The 19,999-nt window shown below is 40.2% G+C and overlaps 1 protein-coding gene across 1 annotated transcript in view; it reads left to right on the forward strand.

Annotated features, from left to right (window-relative positions):
- KIAA0753 (KIAA0753 ortholog) overlaps positions 1–19,999 on the forward strand; it is a 1,485,993-nt gene that overhangs the window by 354,013 nt on the left and 1,111,981 nt on the right. Inside the window, exon 5 of the mRNA XM_044054254.1 lies at positions 1,480–1,542. Coding sequence (XP_043910189.1) covers positions 1,480–1,542 — 63 coding nt within the window. The remainder of the gene's footprint in view (positions 1–1,479; positions 1,543–19,999) is intronic.

The following is a 19,999-nucleotide window of genomic DNA, read 5'->3' on the forward strand; positions in this document are numbered from 1 at the left end:
AGTAAAATGAAGTTGTTAGTATTCTTTGCAGTTGGACTTTATCTGCTAAATGTCATTTCTGTCCTTTGTTGCTCTAAGATTTCAGCTGCCAAGAAGCCGTTCAAAGGGTTTGCTTCAGGAATACAACTTACTGTTTTGAGTGATGCTGACTGAGTGATGCTGACTGAGAAATGTGGGGGTCAGTCTTGAGTTGGGATTCTGCACTGGCTATAATATTTTCCTTGATACAGATTCCAGACTTCTAAATCAAAACATGTGTATAAAGATACTATAAGCAGGTACTGTGAAAAAACAATGGAAGTATGAGGTTAGAAAGGTACAGGAATAATGCACAAGAGTAACAGGATAGTGGCTATAGATTAGAATGATGTCATTGATGGCAGTAGAAGGAGGAGTTTCTGTATTACCTGAGTGGACTTTTAACTGTGGAGGAAGAGCCCCCCCCCCCTTCCATTCTCATAACATTGAAATTGTCTTGCTTTAAGAAAAATTTCCATTTGTGAGATAACTCTTCCATCTTCCCCAAGCCTGGCATGTATACATTCCATACACAGCCACACACATGTATGTGTGCATATGTGTATATATGGGTCCATATGACTTGGTCGACTGTTCATTTGGTTGACTGTTTATTTGGTCGACAGTTCATTTGATCGACAAGCATTTGCCCCCCCCCCCCAATGTATGTTATGCCTGGGGTTGATATTATATATAGGGGGGGGGGGTGGGGGTGACCCCCCCCTAAAAATGCCCAAATATATATATATATATATATATCAGTCAGTCAGTCTCTCTCTCTCACACACACACACACACACACACACACACATATGTATATATGTTTAAATATTTGTGTGTCTATTTGTATGCACATATGCATATTATATGAAGTATATATGATACTGAAGTGTGTGTATATGTATATATACATACATACATTCACGCACACACACACACACACACACAAAAATTTCTGTGTATAGTATTCATTCATTGCATTGTTAGTAATAATATGTAAGGCATCAGTACTAGTTAACTGTGTTTTAAGAAGCTTGGACTAGCAAAACTATATTTGCATTTTATTTCCTTTGTTTAAAATGTTTCCTTCTTAAAATGATAATTCAGAAACCGTGGGAGTTTTTTTTTTTTTTTTTGCCATTCCAAATTTAAACACTTATTATACTTATAAAATGCTGGCTACGTGAATAAAGTACAATTAACCCCTTAAATTGTCTGCTGAAAGAACTGTTAAATCAAGTAGTGTGGGAGAATTTAAGAAATTGTCTTGCTGCTGTTATTATTGTCTTTTTCTCTTGCATTTTAGCACAATCATGAAACAGTGAAATGAAATTAGGATCTAATTAAAAAATATGCTGCTGCTAATAAAACAGACAATCTGCCAACAAGTGATGCTGATGCTTTATTATGCACTGAAAAAGCTACTTCAGTTGATGCATTTTTAACTTTTTGTTTTTCTAGGTAAAAGATATCCAGGATGAGCTAGAAAGGCTGAGTCCTTACAAAATCAAACATACCAAAAAGGTAAAAAAAAAAGTTGATATGCATACATGCTTTTTAAATGACTGAGAACTGATTTTGATTGTGGAGATGCCACAATACAGTACAACTGAAACATTAGTGAGTCTAGTATTTTATTTGTTTGTTTGTTAACCAGATAGTTGGACTCTTACAGGTCTCTTTACAGACACTTCCCCAGCCATTAGAATAAGATAGTAAAAAACAGAACAACACTTGTATAATTAAATATGGTAGAAACTATTGTTAACACATAATAACAAAGTGATAACAGTATATGATCATTACAAAGATATGAATATTTGAACTGAAAGAAATGAGGAAAAGTAAAGTAGTTGAGTAATAGGACAAGGCAGTGAAGAAGGAGGTAGGTTGATGGGAAGTAGTAAAGATGAAATAAAAATGTAGTTATGGTAGGAGGGATGTGAAACAAGGGAGTACATTTTCAATATATTCAATATTTATAATCTACAATTAATGCTTTATAGTTCTCTTAGTTTTATATGTTTGATGATCATAATTGGAGCACAGTTTTATATTAACATGTTATCTCTAAAAGTGCATGTGTTCTTGTGATGATAGGAGGTACTGCCAGCCATGCCAGGAGAAGTAGGGCAGTAGATGTGTAACATATGCCAGCATAGCTAGCTGGAATTTTGTAAATAATCATATGTCAGTGTCATTTGTATATCAAACTGATTTGTACAGATGCTTGTTCTGAAAATGTAGTTGTGAGGTTTGCTTGTGCTAAAATGCATCAACATTGTGCCCTGCTGCAAGGAAATGTACATATATTATTGTAACTGAAGTAAATGTATACATTGTAACATCATATACTGGAAGAGAAGAGGTTAATCCACCTTATTTTGAAAAATATTCTTGAAATTAAATTACTTTATGGGTTAAGCCATAACAATGTTATCCCATAGTTTTGAATGGAGCTAGAGATGCAATGTCCATGCTAGAGAACAGTTGGTAGCTCCTGTAGGAAGAGTGGAATGTTTTTATTGTTTTATGACTTCAGTAGCTGCAGCTAATTTGAGCAAAGCTCTATCCATGTGAATGGTAACACATAACTACTAAAACTCTAGCAGCTTCTAGTGATGGGGGATGCTGCAGGAAACAGAGTCAGATGACCAGATGTGTGAGATGTCATTTTGTAAGCCAGAAATAATGTTTAGAGAATAGCAGGAGATTGCTGTTAGCAGTTTGTATTCTGTCTTGGATCTGACAACAAGGACCACTCACCCACGTTATCTTGTCTTGCTCTGTTCAGTAAGTAGGAACAGTAATTCTGTAGATCAGTTAGGAAAATATGGTGAGACTAGCTAAATACTGTTTTTCTGTAACTGTCCAGCTGTGTTATTTTTAATATTTCCTGTTCTGAAACTCTGGTGTTTACTGCGAATAGATATTTACTATTTTCGTGTTCTTTTATTATTTATTAGTAAATGTATTTAAACTTCTTATTGTGGCTGGTCCTTTTAGAAAAATATTTAAGTTTTGAGAGTATTTGCATCTGTTGTCTTTATTATTATTGAGAGTAACAGGGTTTCCTGACCTTCTGTAGAATAAGTGATTGGAAAATAGCAGGGACTAGTAGGAGTAAGTAGTAATTGGATCTTCTTGATTCTTCCATCCTGTCTGGTATATAAACCCTGTGTCTGTAAAAGGCTGTGCGTGCATTTACCAGGATGTGGATTGTAATTCATTACTGAGACTAAGCAGAAATTCCTTAAGATTCCAAGAGCAGGATAAGTTATTTCTTACACTTATTTTATTGAATTGCACTTCAGTAACACTTATAATTGTGCTATACAGTTAATTTACTACATTTTGCAATGTTATAAAGCTTTTTTTTACTGTTTCACTGCATTTGTGTACTGTTTTATATTGTTTTAACTGTATGTTTCATTGCTAGATACTGTTTCATTACTCTAATTGCATGTTTACTTAATTACTTAACTGTAAACTGTTTTTTTCATACTGAGAGTTGTATTTTCTGTTTGTGTGTGCTTTATCCATGCTTTTCTGTGCATTTTGATTTTTTGAGGTTTCTGTGTTCTAGTCAGGTATCAATATAACTGATTTGTTTGCAGTTAAAAGCATTCTCTAGAGTCTCCTTGCTTCCTTATCTGTTTAAAACTTTCATTTAGCTGGCTACAGTGAGTAATTGTAATAGTTTGCATTACTATAATTGCATTTTTATTTAGTTACTAAGCTGCAAACTGCTTTTTCATACTAAGACTTGTATTTTCTCTTTGTGAGTGCTCTTTCTATGCATTTATCGTGAGGTTTCTGTGTTCTGCTCAGGTGGCATAAACTTGATAGAGGCCTGCTGTTCTCCAGGCCTGGTAGTTTTGTTTGAGTTTCATGTGTTTCTGGCAGCCATTTTCTGCTGATAGTCTGTTGTCTTCATTATTATTGAGAGTAACAGGGTTTCCTGACCTTCTGTAGCACAAGTGATTGGGTAATAAGCAGAGGCTAGTAGGACTGAGTAGTAATTGAATCTTCTTGATTCTTCCATCCTGGCTGGTATATAAACCTTGTATCTGTAAAAGGCTGTGCTTGTATTTACCAGGCTGTGGACTGTAATTCATTACTGAGACTAAGCAGAAATTTCTTAAGATTCCAAGAAGAGGATAAGTTATTTCTGACACTTACTTCATTGAATTGCACTTCTGTAATGCTTATAATTGTGCTATACAGTTAATCTACTACATTTTGCACTGTTATAAAACTTTTATTACTGTTCCACTGCATTTATGTACTGTTTTATACTGTTTTAACTGTATTTTTCATTGCTAAATACTGTTCCATTACTCTAATTGCATGTTTACTGAATTACTTAACTGTAAACTGCTTTTTCATACTGAGAGTTGTATTTTCTGTTTGTGGGTGCTCTATCCGTGCTTTTCTGTGCATTTTTGATTTTTTGAGGTTAGTGTTCTAGTCCGGTATCATATAACTGATTTGTTTGCAGTTAAAAGCATTCTATAGAGTCTCTTTGCTCCTTTAAATAAGAAACACAAAATCACCAGCACTTCACCAGAGTATCTTCTTTATTTAGTTAACGATCTGGTACCTCGGCCTTTCACCTTCATGGATCTCAGAACATTCACTTTTTTAACTGGTTTATATACTTATTCATCTTAATTAACACAAACAGCTTGCATTCAATCATTAATTCATATTACACATTTAAAGTGACACAGTACATATCACATACATTAAATTCACTATTTCATCAATAATTTCACTACAAAAAATGTATAAATATATATATATATATATATATATATATATATATATATATATATAAAAAACTAAATATAAATAAATCATAAATTTATTAATTATATACTATTAAATGTTGGATATTGCAATTATTAGATACCCAGTACCTGATTTAAACCAAAGGCCTTTAAAGTTTTAAACTTTAATATCATTCTAGTTTCTAATTCAAGTAGTTTATTATTGTAATCCCCCCCTCTAGTTAGATATGGCTTACCAAGTACACAAAATTTTAAACTATTAGGGGAACCATCATGTTTAACAAGGAAGTGTTGGGCAACAGGACTAACTTTATTCCAATTCCTTATGTCTTTTAAATGTTCCAGTACCCGAATTCTAACCATATGTTTAGTTTGTCCTATGTACCATATATTATCACAAGAACACCCCAGAATATATACTACCCCTTTCGATCTGCCGTTAAAATATAATCTAGGAATAAATGTTATACCATTAATGATACTCAAATTCTTAACCCTGTCACATATACTACAGTGGCCACATGAAAAGGTACCAGAAAGAGAGCTATTAATATAATTCCCTTTCACAAAGTTATGATTTAATAATTCTTTCAAATTTTTTCCCCTCTTAAAGGAGAAAGTAATATGTTTTGGGAACAAATGACCAATATTTTCATCCTCACTGACAATATACCAATATTTTCTCACTATTTTAATTAATTCCTTCGAAAAGGGAGAAAATCTAGTAACATAAAAGAGCTTTTCTTCATCATCATCTTCCCTTACATCACACACTTTCTCTTCAGTTCTCCCATTTTTATCTGGTCTATGTAAGTGTTGATGTCCCCCAAAATTTTATGCTTACATTCCAAAAGATGATTTTTATCATAATCTCTCTCACTCAACCTCAACATAGCTTTATCCAATTCATTGGCTTTTTCATTCTTATCACTAGTATTGTTATAAATTCTTTTGAATTCACCCAAAGGTAGTGATTGTAATAAATGTCCAGGGTGCATGCTATTGGCATGCAAAAACATATTCACTGAGGTTAACTTTCTAAATGGCCTGAACCCAATAAGTTCTCCATCAATAAACAGGGTCACATCCAAAAAATTAATATGTTCCCTATTCAATCCATAAGAAAATGTTAATCCATGTTCATTATTTTCAAGAGTCTCAAAAAAATCCAAAATTTCACTAGCATCACCCTTACAGATAAAGTTAAGGTCATCAATAAACCGCTTGTATAGTATAATATTATTTTTGAAAAACAGAGTTGGATAAATAAATTTCCTCTCAAATAATCCCATATATCTCTTTGCTCCTTTATCTGTTTAAAACTTTCATTTAGTGGCTACAGCTAGTAGCTGTAATAGTTTCCCACCCCTCCTCCCTATTGTTGTCTTGTTCTTATACTTGGTGGCTTTGTAGTTGCCCGCCCATACTGTGCATTTGATCTGGGACACTCCTCCCAGTCTAGTGTCATTAGTTTATTCTGCCTAACAGAGAGAGAACATTTGTGAAGGCCAACCAACTTAGATTCTTAACCTTGAATTAAATTCTGTTCCAGCTTTCTCCTTTTCCACGTCACTAAAAAAAAAAAATTCTAAGCTTGTTTCTCCCCTTTCCTGTAACGAGTCTAGTCCAGATGCAGCTCCTGAGCCCCCAAGCCTTTCTGTGTTGGAGGGAAGCCTTTTAGCTTATCAGTGGGAGTGGTAAGCACGAGGTAACCTATCTTCCACATAAGGAGTGGTTCATGGCCCAGAAATTGTTGTTATTGACCGTTTGAGCAGTTTTTCCATCTCTCTCAACTTCTGATTTAAAAGCCCACATTAGCACTTGTTTCTCCCTTTCCTGTAACTATAGTCCAGATACAGATTTGCTGTATCCAGGACTGTTTGTAAGCTCCTGAGCCCACCCCCCCCCCCAAGCCAAGAGTGGCTTCTGGCCCAGATTTGTGGTTTATTGGCCTTTTGGGCAGTTTCTTCCATCTCTTTCAACTTTCTGGCTTAAAAGCCTGTGTTTGCGCTTGTTTCCCCCTTTCCTGTAACTAGTCTAGTCCAGATACAGATTTGCTGTGTCCAAGACTGCAAGCTTCTGAGCCCCCCAAGCCTTTCTGTGTTGGAGGGAAGCCTTCTAGCTTATCAGTGGGAGTGATAAGCACTAGGGAGTGGTAAGCACTAGGTAACCTATCTACCACATAAGGAGTGGTTCCTGGCCCAGAAATTTTAGCTATTGGCCATTTGGGCAGTTTTTCCATCTCTCTCAACTTTCGGATTTAAAAGACCGCATTTGCACTTGTTTCCCCCCTTTCATGTAACTATAGTTCAGATACAGGTTTGTTGTATCCAGGACTGTTTGAAACCTTTTGAGCGGTGCCAGAGCCTGCTCTTCAATTTTTCCGTTAGATTTACTAGTTTGCTCCTCTCCTGCATTTATACTAGCTTATTAGTCTAGCACTTTACCAGAATTCTTGTAGCAATTATTGTAGCACACAAGTGCTACCAGCACTAAACATTCTACAAGGAAACAGATAGAGTACTTATTATCAATGCCCACCCCACCAGGCATGTCTAAAGGTCAGTTCCCTGTGCTTTCTCCTATTAACCTGGTGAACTTGGGTATCCTGAGGCAGTGTAGCAACTGCCTCATGTACACCGACAACCCTCTCCTCTTACCTTCCAACACTCAGACTTGTAAGAGATGCACTTATATATCCAAATTGGAAGCCACGCACTCTCCAGCCAAGACCGGAATAGCTGGTCAAGAGGAGAAGATCAACACTTGCACCACACCACATGGAACACATTGCCCTCCGGAACACACACCAGCACTGCCTTCACCTAAAAACACAAACCACACACCCACCTTCGCAGAGGCTCTCAATAAAAATCTACCCAAGCAGCAGAGTCCTCCAAGGCAGAAACGCATTCAACCACCACAACACAACACTATTCACAAAACACATAACTCTCCTAAACAGTGTGCCACTCAACCAAAACCCCTAAGGCAAAACAGCATGCCCAACACACTAGTCATAGGTGGCTCGATAGTGAGGTACACTGATGTCCCACTCACTAAGATGAATAAGGAGAAAGTAACAGTCAACTGCCTGTCAGGTGCCAGGATCCAACACATAATGCATGCACTCAGGTCGCTCAACAACCGGTACAAATATGACTCCATCATTGTACATGTGCGTGTGAATGACCTGAAACGTACCTCCCTGGACTACATGAAAAGAGGCATGGAGGAGCTCTTGGATTATGTAGCCCAGGCGGGTATGACCATAGCCCTGAGCAGCATCCTACCATCACCTAGAATGATACCACAGTACAAGCAGAAAATGACTGAGTTCAACAATTGACTAAGTTTCTGGTGTCATTCTAAGGGGATCCAGTATCTGTCTGCCTGGGATGACATGATTGACAGACCTTGATGCTTTGCCAGAGATGCCCTGCATCTGTCACTCCTGGGCTACCGGATACTGGCCAAGGCTCTTGCTACCCCTATAGTGTCTTTTTAGGCGGTGTTCCAAAGACCACATTACCACCGTAACAGCTACAAACAAATGCAATCTGAGGGTCATGTTGCTCAATGTTAGAAGTCTAAATCTGAAAATGCACTCGCTCAAGGCACTGCTTAAAATGGAGAACATTGACATTTGTGCTGTAACAGAGACCTGGTTCAAGGCAGCAGAAAGCACCCCTGCACTACCAGACTATAAATCATTCCACACCTTTCAGCTTCAGAACCTAGACCGAAGCCACAAAGGCAGTGGTGTTTACATATTCATAAAGGATGTGCACACCTCCAGACTGGTATCCCAACATAAGGCATCAGAGATACTTCATCTGCAGCCAACATTGGGTAAGACAGAGATTCAGGTCGTAGCCTGCTATAGGTCCCCAACCATGTCCCAAGACTCGCCCTCCACGTTCCTAAGCACCCTGGAGAATATTAAGGTGCAACCTAACACATTCTTAACTAGGCGACTTTAACTACCCCTCCATTAACTGGGTAAACTACTCATGTACCAATACACTTGCTCAGCGTTTCCTGGAGTTCATTAATTCCAGTGCCCTGGACCAGCTTGTTCTTACCCCCAATAGAGGTAGCAACATCCGTGACCTGGCCATTACTAACATGGGCGACCATTTCTCTACACCAATAGTCAGCTCCTCCCTGGTTAGATCCGACCACAAACTAATCACCTTGGAAATCCACATCCATCCCAACCCCTCAGCAAAGGTAACCACCATGAAAACCTTCTCCAAAGCTAACTTTGGGATCCTAAAAACAGAGGTGGCTAACTTCATGGCACTCATGCAAATGGAAAGCAGTTGCGTGACTGCAGGATCATACACCAATGCACTGTATGAACACATACACAAATGCATGGATCTCATCATGCCCAATAGAACCAAGAGACCCTCCTCCAAAAAAAGGAAGCCAATCTGCTGGCCCCTGCCATAAACAAACTCTACAACAGAAGGAGGAAACTGATGCGGAATAAGGTGAAGTCCCAAGACAGGAAAAACTCTTATCTGCCTCAACAAAAAGTTGAGATCCCTCATTAAATCCTCTAAAGCTAGGTATGAAAACAGAATTGCAGCAGATAGTAAAGACAGTCACTAGGCCTTCTATAGTTATGTAAAGAATCTCAATGGCAGTACCCAGATTTGCTTTGAACTACTGCACAATGGTACCTCCTATACCGAGCCAACAGATATTGCCAGTATACTGGCCGACAGATTCAGTGTCAACTTTACCCACCCCCAAAGGACCAATCACAATACCAGTAGATTGCCAGGCACCCAGTATTACTGCTGCACACATTAAAACAGCACTGTCCAAGGCCAAGAATACAGCTTCTATGGGACCTGACAATATCCCTGGTTGTGTTCTGCATGAACTACAAAGTGAATTGGCACCTCACCTGTGTGCCCTGTTCAGTCACAGCCTCACCTCAGGGTTTGTCCCTGCTGAATGGCGCACTGCTACAGTCATCCCTCTCCACAAAGGAAGAGTGACTACAGACCCTGGGAACTATCGTCCCATTAGCCTGACAAGTCTGATATGCAAAGCTATGGAACGCATCATCATGGACCTAATAACAAGGATATAGGGAATCTCCAAACTCTGGATCCCACACAGTTTGGTTTTGTGAATGGTAGATCATGCCTGCTTAAATTGGTCGACTTCTTTGAGTCAGTCACCAGAGATGTGGATGGAAGGCAAGGTGATTCATACAGCCTACCTTGATCTGGCCAAGGCTTTTGATACCGTTCCCCACTCAGAAGTTATAGAAAAACTCGCTAAGCTTGGCATCAACTCCTATATCACTAGGTGGGTTGCAAACTGTCTCACAGATAGAACCCACAGTGTGGAAGCAGCTGACTCCGAGTCAGACTGCCAATTAGTCATGAGTGGAGTCCCTCAGGGTTCGGTCCTGGGTCCTCTCCTGTTCGGTATCTACTTCTCTGAAGTCCAGGCCAACACGAAGGGACTCTGGCTGACAAAGTTCACAGACGATTGCAAGTTGGGAGCTATTATTAACCCCCCAAGTGATGTTGACATCCTACAGAATGACTTCACTGTGACCAACAACTGGTGTCAGAACCATGGCCTTAAGCTCAATGCCAAAAAATGTGTCGACATCCCTTTGGGAAAAACCCGGTTCCCATGAATTATCACATTGATGGTAGTCCACTGAACACAGAAGATGTTATAAGAGATCTGGGAACACAGGTTGACAGCAACCTGTCTTTTGATCACCGCATTGCCACTGTGGTCAGAAAGTCCTTCTATGTGGCACATCTCATTACTAAGGGTTTTGCTTCCAGGAAGAAAGAGGTCATTGTCTCCCTCTCCTCTTCCCTCATTAGGCCAATCATCAAGTACAATACCCCATTTGGCATGTACCTCACTAGACACCTGCAACAACTGGAGAGGCAACAAAAGTACCTCACAAAGAGGATCCTAGGCCTTAAACACTTGTCCTATAGGGACAGACTAAAAAAACTCCAAATATTCGCTGTCTCATATCGCCTACTTAGAGGAGATATCTGCTTGACTTACAAAGCCATGTCTGACCCAGCTCTGTTAGAAATGCTAAATCTAAAGAAATCCCAATCCCTCCGCATCACACGGTCCAGAGACCTCAACCTCATTACCACAATTAACAAAACATGCTGGAGGGACAGGTTCATAATCCAGAGACTGCCCATGCTATGGAATAGACTTCCCATACATGTCAAGCAGAGCAAGTCGCTGACCCTCTTCAAGAGAAATTTTGATGAGTGGATGGGAAACGGAAAATTCACTCTGGGGATAACACCAGTGGCTCTTCTCAACAGACGGACTGGGAACTAAGGTCGGGTGGCACTATGCCAGGGTAATCCTATGGCTAGGCTTGTAAAGGCCCCAGGGCCATCAGCCTAGTAGACACCTGTGAACCTATGTATATGGTGACAGCTCTAGCCACTCCTGAAGCCTTGCTGTTTGGTTAATATTACCATTTGTATTGATATTGTTTTCGCTCAGTATAACTGGATACCCTTTTAAGAGCCTTATAGTAACTGACTGGTGGCACTGACTCTACCTTTTAGTCTGGCCAAAGTTGGTAGAGCAGGTAATTCGTGCCAGGCTTTCCCAGGTGTGTGTGTTTGTGTGTGAAAATTAAATCGCAGAGTGTGTGTGTGTGTGTGTGTGTGTGTGTGTGTGTGTGTGTGTGTGTGTGTGTGTGTGTGTGTGTCAGATTGTTGGGCAGAGACACAAACAACTTGTTTTACAGAGAGAGTGGTGGAGGACTTGGCTTGGGCACTTGGCTGAGGACTTAACTCGGAAGCTGTCAGTGGGGAGCCTTACTGGTGACCCGGGGAGAGAGAGAGAAAATCCAATACCCTGGGCTTTGTGTTCCCTGTGTGCTCTTAAGGGAAATTCTGCTTGATGCAGAGAGGTCTGCATCTGGAAATAGAGTGTATCCATTTGTATTCCAAGTGAATTTATCTCTCTAGTGTTAATGGTGAGGATTCAGGCTCCTTGCTTACTGGCCTAGAGGGGGGACACCACCGTTTTATTAATGCAGAATTTTTTTATTTTTTTTTTTCTTCTTGAAAAGTGGTAAGTTGTCTAAAGTTGTAATGCCTTGTGGTAAATTGTTACAGGCTGCAGGAGCAAGTTTATGAAATTATTTTCTCTTTGAGATTAGAGTGAACGGAGGTCTGTATGGTATTACTAAGGGGTTATTTGTAACAGTACTTAACGGTTCCAGAATGTTTTTTGTGTGTTAGCAGGAGGAGGAGATCAGAATTACTCATTAATTAGTTTGAATATTAGAGTGTCTAGAAGATAGGTCTGTCTTCCTGAGGTAAGCTCATAACAATTTGAAAGGCTGAGTAAATGTAGATTTTTATTTTCTGTGGTTTTCAGGATAGCTATGTTTTGTCTTGAGAGTGAGGTTATCTCAGGCAGAGTGTATTTAAGTCATGGTAATAGTACATTTGTAACAGTGACCCCTTTGACTTCTGATGTTGATAGATGACCAGTATCGTAGACTATACTTAGTTATTGCATGACTTTAGAGGTAATCATCTTCATCATTATAAAGCATCTTTAGAGAAAGCCTTTGTACTAGATTTCCTTTGAAAATTCTAATTTTCCTTTGTTTGTTACTAAGAACATTTATATGAAATAGGATCATTGTTCTTTGTACTTACTTGAATATAGCTTTATAAATTTGCAAGAGGCTAAAATCTTTTTCCGATTTGTAGCTGGAGAACTGTCACTTGAAGATAAGTTACAGGTTTAGGTTACGTTTTGGTTCCTTGTTTTTTTTTCCTTATCAACTGGGGATGGCCAGTATGCAGAATATCAGTTTATTTGGTGATTAGGAGATCGACTTGTAGCTTTGCTGGGAAAGAAGTCTTACGGTTACAGTGACAGGAATGTTGTTTATAAAATGCCGTGATTGGGAAATGAACATGCCAGTATACACATTATACAGCAAAAACAGGTAGGTATAAGCAAACAAAAAAAACTGAATGGTGTGTAGCCTAGTATATGCATTTGCTGACAAATAATATCTTTCTGGCAAACCCATTTATTTATTTATTTGTTTATTTTTGCCAAAACAGGTAAGCAATTAAGAAAACAGTAGCATTAAGGTAAACAAGGTAAGATAGTAATAAAGCTTAACAAACAATATAACAGTTACAGCAATATATATTAGTAGTGTAGTGGTGCACTGGTAGCATTGTTACATGACAGTTACAGGTTCTCTGGTTTGATTCTTGGCTGGGGTGTTTTCTGTGTGGAGTCTGCATGTTCTACCATCTTACAAAGATATATGCCTGGAGTGTTTCTCCCTGGGCCTCTGCTGAAAATTGACTTTGGAGAGGGTAGACTAATGGTTAAGGTGTTTGCCTTACAAGCACAAGGTGCAGGGTTTGAGTCTCACAAGGGATAACTGGCTAGGCTTAAAATGGCTCGCAAGGGCAGTTAGCTTAGTACTAATCTATGAATCTCTGAATCTATGGATGACATTTGCTTTGGGGTTAGGAGGGTGGCTTAATGGCTAAGGTGTTTGCCTTACAAACACAAGGTGCAGGGTTTGAGCCTCACAAGGGATAATTGGCTAGGCTTAAAATGGCTTGCAAGGGCAGTTAGCTTAGTACTAAAACTATGAACCTATGAACAATTGAAGGTAATAGAAACAACATTATTTACCAATAACAGTAATGGGAAATCCATTTCCATTTAAATTACAGAGAGAAGCAATCTCCAAGCAGAGAAAATTTTAAGTAATAAATTATACAACGTAAATACAGTATACAAGTTTATATTCAGAGTAAGCAGATATGGTAAAAGCAGATAGCTAGTTCTACAATACTGCACTGATTTAAAAGATAGTTATTACAGTCAGGTAATCTGTAGATATGGCAGCTATTTAATTACAAGACTCAAGATAAGAACATAATTAAAAATGCCAGTACATGTTGCGTATAAGAGAATTTAAGTACCTTTTTCTGCACTTTTTTTTTTAAAAATACAGTATTTAAATTGATTTAAGAACTAAAAGCTAGTGTTGGCTGAATCTGTTGTTTTGCTAGTAATTACAGGTGTGGGGGCCACATGCTTTTGATTTTTCCTCCTGCATATTTAAACTGGTTAAACTGTGTATGAAGGAGTGTTGAAGGAATTTTTAACTAGTTATTCTGCTCTTCAGTTATTGCCACCAACCCGCCTTGGGTTTGTTTTGGTGTTAATCTTAGTGGCATTGAAACTGCCGCCCTCAGCTCCTGCCTCTGGGCCCATTATTCTGATTTCAGGCACTCCTACTGTGTACAAAAGAGCATCTGGGAGACTATTTGTAGGCTTCTTGAGCCCCAGCCCTTCTGTGTTTGAGGGAAGCCTTCTAGCTGTTTTTTTTTTTTGTAACTAGCCAGTTTAGTTTCATTAAGCACTTGGGCTTTCAAGCCAGTTATTTACATTAAGAGGGTTCGTGGTCTGCACCTCTGTGGGAGGAGAGAGGCTGGCTGCCTTCTGAGCTGGGAATTTTAGACTGGATTCGGGCCTGCTGTTCTGGTTTAGGCACTTGGGCTTCAGCCCCATTATTTTACATTAAGAGAAGGTTCTGTGGTCTGCACTCTTGTGGGAGAAGAGGCTGGACTCTGCCCTTCTGAGCTGGGAATTTTTAAGGTTTATAGTGCCTGAATATTTGAACTGTATCTTACTGAAATTGGTTCACCTTGTTTGCTCTAGCATTAGACTGTGATTGTTACTGTTTGTCGTTTTGCATTTTAGTTACTTGTAACACATTGCACTCAAGTTACCTGGCACTCACTCAAGCAATTATATTAGTCAGCACTAAAAAAAAAATTAAAAGCACACACTCCTCCCCACTGGCCCTTGTTTTCAATCAAGGATCATATTTCCCAATATTGACTAGCATGGTCAAAAGGTCAGTTGTCAATCTCCTCCTCGGTCATCTTGGTGATCTTGGAATCTTGAGGCAATGTCATAACACCCTCTCCCTCCTCACCACCCTCCTCATAACACAAATACTTCTAACCCTGAGCAGTATCCTTCCTTCACCAAGAATGATGCCACATATAGAGACAAAGATGATCAGCTTAACAATTGATTGGCTCTGTCTGTCATGTCAAAAGGATCCAGTGTCTGTCTGCCTGGGATGACATGCTTGACAAAAGCGCTGCTGCTTCGCAAGGACGCTTGCACCTGTCTCCCCTGGGATTCCGATATTGGCTAAGGCTCTTGCCACCCATAGTGCCTTTTATGTAACTGAAACCTGGTTCAAGGCTCCCTGAGAGCACCCCGCACTATTAGGTTTTACTTCATTCATGCTCGCCCCCCCCCCGAACCGGACACAACACAAAAGGGGGTGTATCCAGTCCATAAAAGGATACCACACCTCCAGGTTGGGCAACGTGTGAAGCTCGGAAACCATCCAGGTGCAACTAACCAGGCAAAACTGTACTCACAAATTGTAGCATGCTGTTGGCACAATTCTCTCTCAAACTCAGGAGCCACACAGCCTTCCTGAGAAGACACTGGATATATATAAATGTACCTCAAATCATATTGGGTATTGGGAATTCATAGAATCCGAACATTACCAAGCCCTAACATTCTATTCATAAATTCAATGCCCATGGAACAGCTAGTACTGTCTCACTTAGAGGACAAATATACTAGATCTCATTGTTCATTGTCACAAACACAAAATGCCCACACTCGAAGTATATCCCTCATCCCTCATTGGTGAGATCTGATCATAAACTAAATCCATCACATCCGTGGACCCCAGCCATTAACAAACTTTACAATAAGAGGAGAAAAGCTATTGATAGAACAAAACTGATCATTATTAGTAAAAATACGAAAGCACTCATAAAAAACTAAGGCCAATTTTTTGAGAAAATTGCATTGCCATGGATTCACATAATATCTTTTTCAGCTATGTTACATCAATGGGACCGATGGGTGTCCCCTGTGTGTGTACACGAGCTAAATGACTACCTTGACCTTGCAAGGTTTTCGACACACAATACCCCACGGTATTTATAAAAAAAAACAGCTTAAATGTAAACAAGCGGTCACAAGTGGTGTCCCCACAGGGGCGGTCCTTGGTCCTTTTGACAGTGGCCTTTCTTTTGGACACTCACATTGCTTGGTTAGAACCTTCACATTGCCCACCTGATCATGAAGGGATCATTCAGGATTCATTCAGTGAGGTAGTTTGTTCATTGTTCCTCTTCCTCAGACCAACCATCGCTGGAGGATAGATTTATCACTCAGAGACTCCCTATGCTGTGGAAAAAAATCGGGTCCATGTGAGGGCAGAGCACCTGCTGACTCTGTTCAAGAAAATCCCGGAATCATCTCTGGGTCACTGCTGGACAGAGGCACAACAAACTAATGGGCACAGTATATAATATAAATGCCTTAGGGCAGATAGCCTAGTATAAACCTATGAACCTATGAACCTATGAACCTATATATTTGTATAAGAGACAAGTGAGGTACTGTGTATTGTACAATTAATAGTCAAACTATGAAGAGTGAGGTGTCAACTGATTTTGTATGACTTGAAGTTTAAAGTAGCCTATCTACCACAAGAGGAGTGGTTCCTGGCCCAGAAATTGTAGCTATTGGTCGTTTGGCAGTTTTTTCCATCTCTTTTAATGTTCTGATTTAAAAGCCGCACTTGCGCTCGTTTCCCACCTTTCCTGTAACTAGCATAGTCCAGATACAGAGTTGTTGTATCCAAGACTGTTGGTAAGCTTCTGAGCCTCGCAAGCCTTTCTGTGTTGGAGGAAAGTGGGAGTGGTAAGCACTAGGTAGCCTGTCTACCACGAGAGGAGAGGTTCTTGGCCCAGAAATTGTAGTTTATTGACCATTTGGACAGTTTGTCTGTCTCTTTCAACTTTCTGGTTTAAAAGACCACATCTGCACTTGTTTCCCATCTTTCCTGTAACTAATCTACTGGTAGCACTAGAAAGCTTTAAACTGATACAAGCCTTCTAGCTTAGGAGAGAGACTTTGGAGTGATTAAGTATCCATTTTCTGTACTTTCTTGATGTACTTAACTGTTTTCTGTCTAAACACAGATTTTCCAGCGTTTAATGTGATTTAAAAGCTTATTTTGTTTCACATATTGTACTTATTTGACTGCCCCCACTTTTAAAAAGTTTTTTTGTTTCGATAATTTGTTTAACTGTTGTAGGCTACACACTAAAGTGCGATAGCCTTTTCTGATCGTTTGTAGTCATTTAAAGCTGTTTTAAGTGTATTTTTTTTTACTGTTTTTGCCTTATCTTTAAAAAAAAAAATCCTTGTTTCCCACCTTTTTAAGCTAATATAGTCCAGTTTTCAAGCTAGTGCTAAATTCAGGGCTGTGATACTAGTTTCTGAGTTGCCCATACCTTACTTGGATAGAAGGAAGTTTCTCTGTTCACCTGTGAGAGAGGGGAGCTTTGAGCAACCTATCTGTCCGTGGAGAAGTGGTTCCAGCCCAGAAGTTAGTAGTTTGTTGGCCATTTTGGGCTAATTTCTATCTCTTTCATTTCCCTACTATAAAAACCGTGTTTGCACGGTTTTGCACATCGGGCAGTGCTGGTTAGCTACGGTTAAATCATTCCCGGTGCCACTAAGTCTCCTCTTCAGTTTTTCCCTTGAAACTAGTCTAACTCTCAACCTCAGCACTCAAAAGGCATCTTACAGCCCAGCACTTGCTCAGACCTAATAACAAGCACTAATATACCCTGACACTGATTGCCCAGCAGGGCAAGGCTCTTTATTCACCCCTCACCAACCAAGTGACTAAGCAGCTCACCCTACTATTCAGGCATGACCAAAGGGCAACTTCAGGTGCACTCTCCAGTCCAGCTGGTGAATCTGGGTATCCTGAGGCAATGTTACAACTGCCTCATGTACACAGACAACCCTCTCCTCCTACCACAAAACACTAACATATGCAAGAGATGCAATTATAAAGCCAAACTGGAAGCTAAGCTGTCTCCACCCAAGACTGGAACAGACAGTCAAGAGGAGAAGGTTAACACTTGCACCACAACTCCAGCTGCACACAGACCTACTAAAACAGCACTGGCAAAAAATACACATAAATACACAAAATCATACTCAGAGGCTCTAAATAAAAACCTGCAAAAGCATCAGAGACCTCCAAAACAGACACCCAAACAACCTGCACTTCCCGTCACAAACCAGACAACACATAAAACACAAAATCAGTGTGCCACTCAATCAGAGCCCTTAAGGCAAAATAACATACCTAAACTAGTAATAGGTGACTCTACAGTTAGGCAGACTGACGTCCCACTCACTAGGCTGGACAAGCAGAAGGTTACTGTTAGCTGCCTGTCGGGAGCTAGAATCCGCCACATAACACAAGCACTCAGGTCACTCCAGAACAAGTACAAATATGACTCTGTCATTGTTCATGTTGGTGTGAATGACCTGAGACGTATGTCCCTGGACTACATGAAAAGAGACATGGAAGAGCTCTCTGATCATGTAGCCCAGGCTGGTATGACCCTGACCCTGAGTAGCATCCTGCCCTCACCAAGAATGATACCTCAGTATAAAGAAAAATGATCAATTTCAACACCTGGCAAAGCTTCTGGTGTCATTCAAAGGGGATCCAGTGTCTGTCAGCCTGGGACGACATGCTCGACAAGCCGCGTTGCTTTGCAAGAGACGGCTTGCACCTGTTACCCCTAGGCTTTCAAATACTGGACAAGGCTCTTGCTTCCCCCCATAGTGCCTTTTTTAGGCAAGGCTCAAAAGTCAAACCCACCTCTGTAAACAGCACAATTAACAAAAAACTGAGGGTTATGCTACTCAGTGCCAGGAGTTTAAATCTCAAAATGCACACGCTTGAAGCACTCCTCATTATGGAGAACGTCGACATCTGTGCAGTAACTGAAACCTGGTTCAAGGCTCCAGGGAGCACCCCAGCACTACCGGGCTACAACTCATACCACACTTTTCAGCCACAGAACATGGACCGAAACACAAAAGGAGGGGGCGTATCCATATTCATCAAGGATACTTACACCTCCAGGTTAGTGGCGCAGCATGATACCTCTGAGATCATCCATGTGCAACTAACATCGGGCAAATCTGCAATGCAAATTGTGGCCTGCTACAGATCACCCTCCATGACCCAGGACCACCACTTCACCTTTCTGGAGACACTAGAAAACATGAAGGTCTTACCAAACACCCTTATATTGGGCAATTTCAATTACCCTACCATTCACTGGGAAAACTACTCGAGTACAAATTTCCAGGCCCAGCGCTTCCTGGAATTCATAAACTCAAATGCCCTGGATCAGCTGGTAAACTCCCCTACCAGAGGTGAAAACATATTGGACCTGGTCATCACCAACATGGGCGACAGGTGTTCCACACCAGAGGTCAACCCGTCACTGGTTAGATCAGACCATAAACTAATCACTCTGGATGTCCACATCCCACCACAGTAAAAAACTTTTCTAAAGCAAAATTCACCTTACTTAAGACAGCGGTGGTAAGTTTCACAGCCCCCACGCTGAAGGATAACGCTGCCCAAGATGCAGAAACCTTTACAGATGCACTCTGTGAGCACCTACAAGGATACATGGATCGTGCCATCCCTAGCAAAACCAAGACTCACTCCTGTAAGAGAAGGAAACCAGTCTGATGGACCCCTGCAATAAACAGGCTATACAACAGAAGAAGGAAACTAGTTCAGAAAAAAAGCAAATCCCAAGAAGGAAAGACTTGCCTGATCAGTATCAGTCAGAAACTGAGGTCCCTCATAAAATCATCCAAGGCTAACTTAGAAAGACAAATAGCCAAGGATTCAAAAGATAACCACAAAGCCTTCTTTAGCTATGTTAAGAATCTAAGTGGCAACTCGCAGATATGCACTGAACTAGTGCATAATAGCACAAATTATACTGAACCTACTGATATTGCCAGCATCCTGGCAGATAAAATCAGTGCAAACTTCACCACCCTCTCACCTCCAAAAGGGCCCACAACAATACCGGAAAAGTGTAGTGTCCCAAAAATCACAGACACACAGGTGAAAGCAGCCCTTTCAAAAGCCAGAAACACAGAGTCAGTGGTACCAGATGGTGTCCCAGGCTGGGTCTTTCATGAACTACAGAACG

Source organism: Protopterus annectens, chromosome 13.part0 (assembly GCF_019279795.1).
Source record: "Protopterus annectens isolate FY-2018-M chromosome 13.part0, PAN1.0, whole genome shotgun sequence".
Classification (NCBI taxonomy): Eukaryota; Metazoa; Chordata; order Ceratodontiformes; family Protopteridae; genus Protopterus; species Protopterus annectens.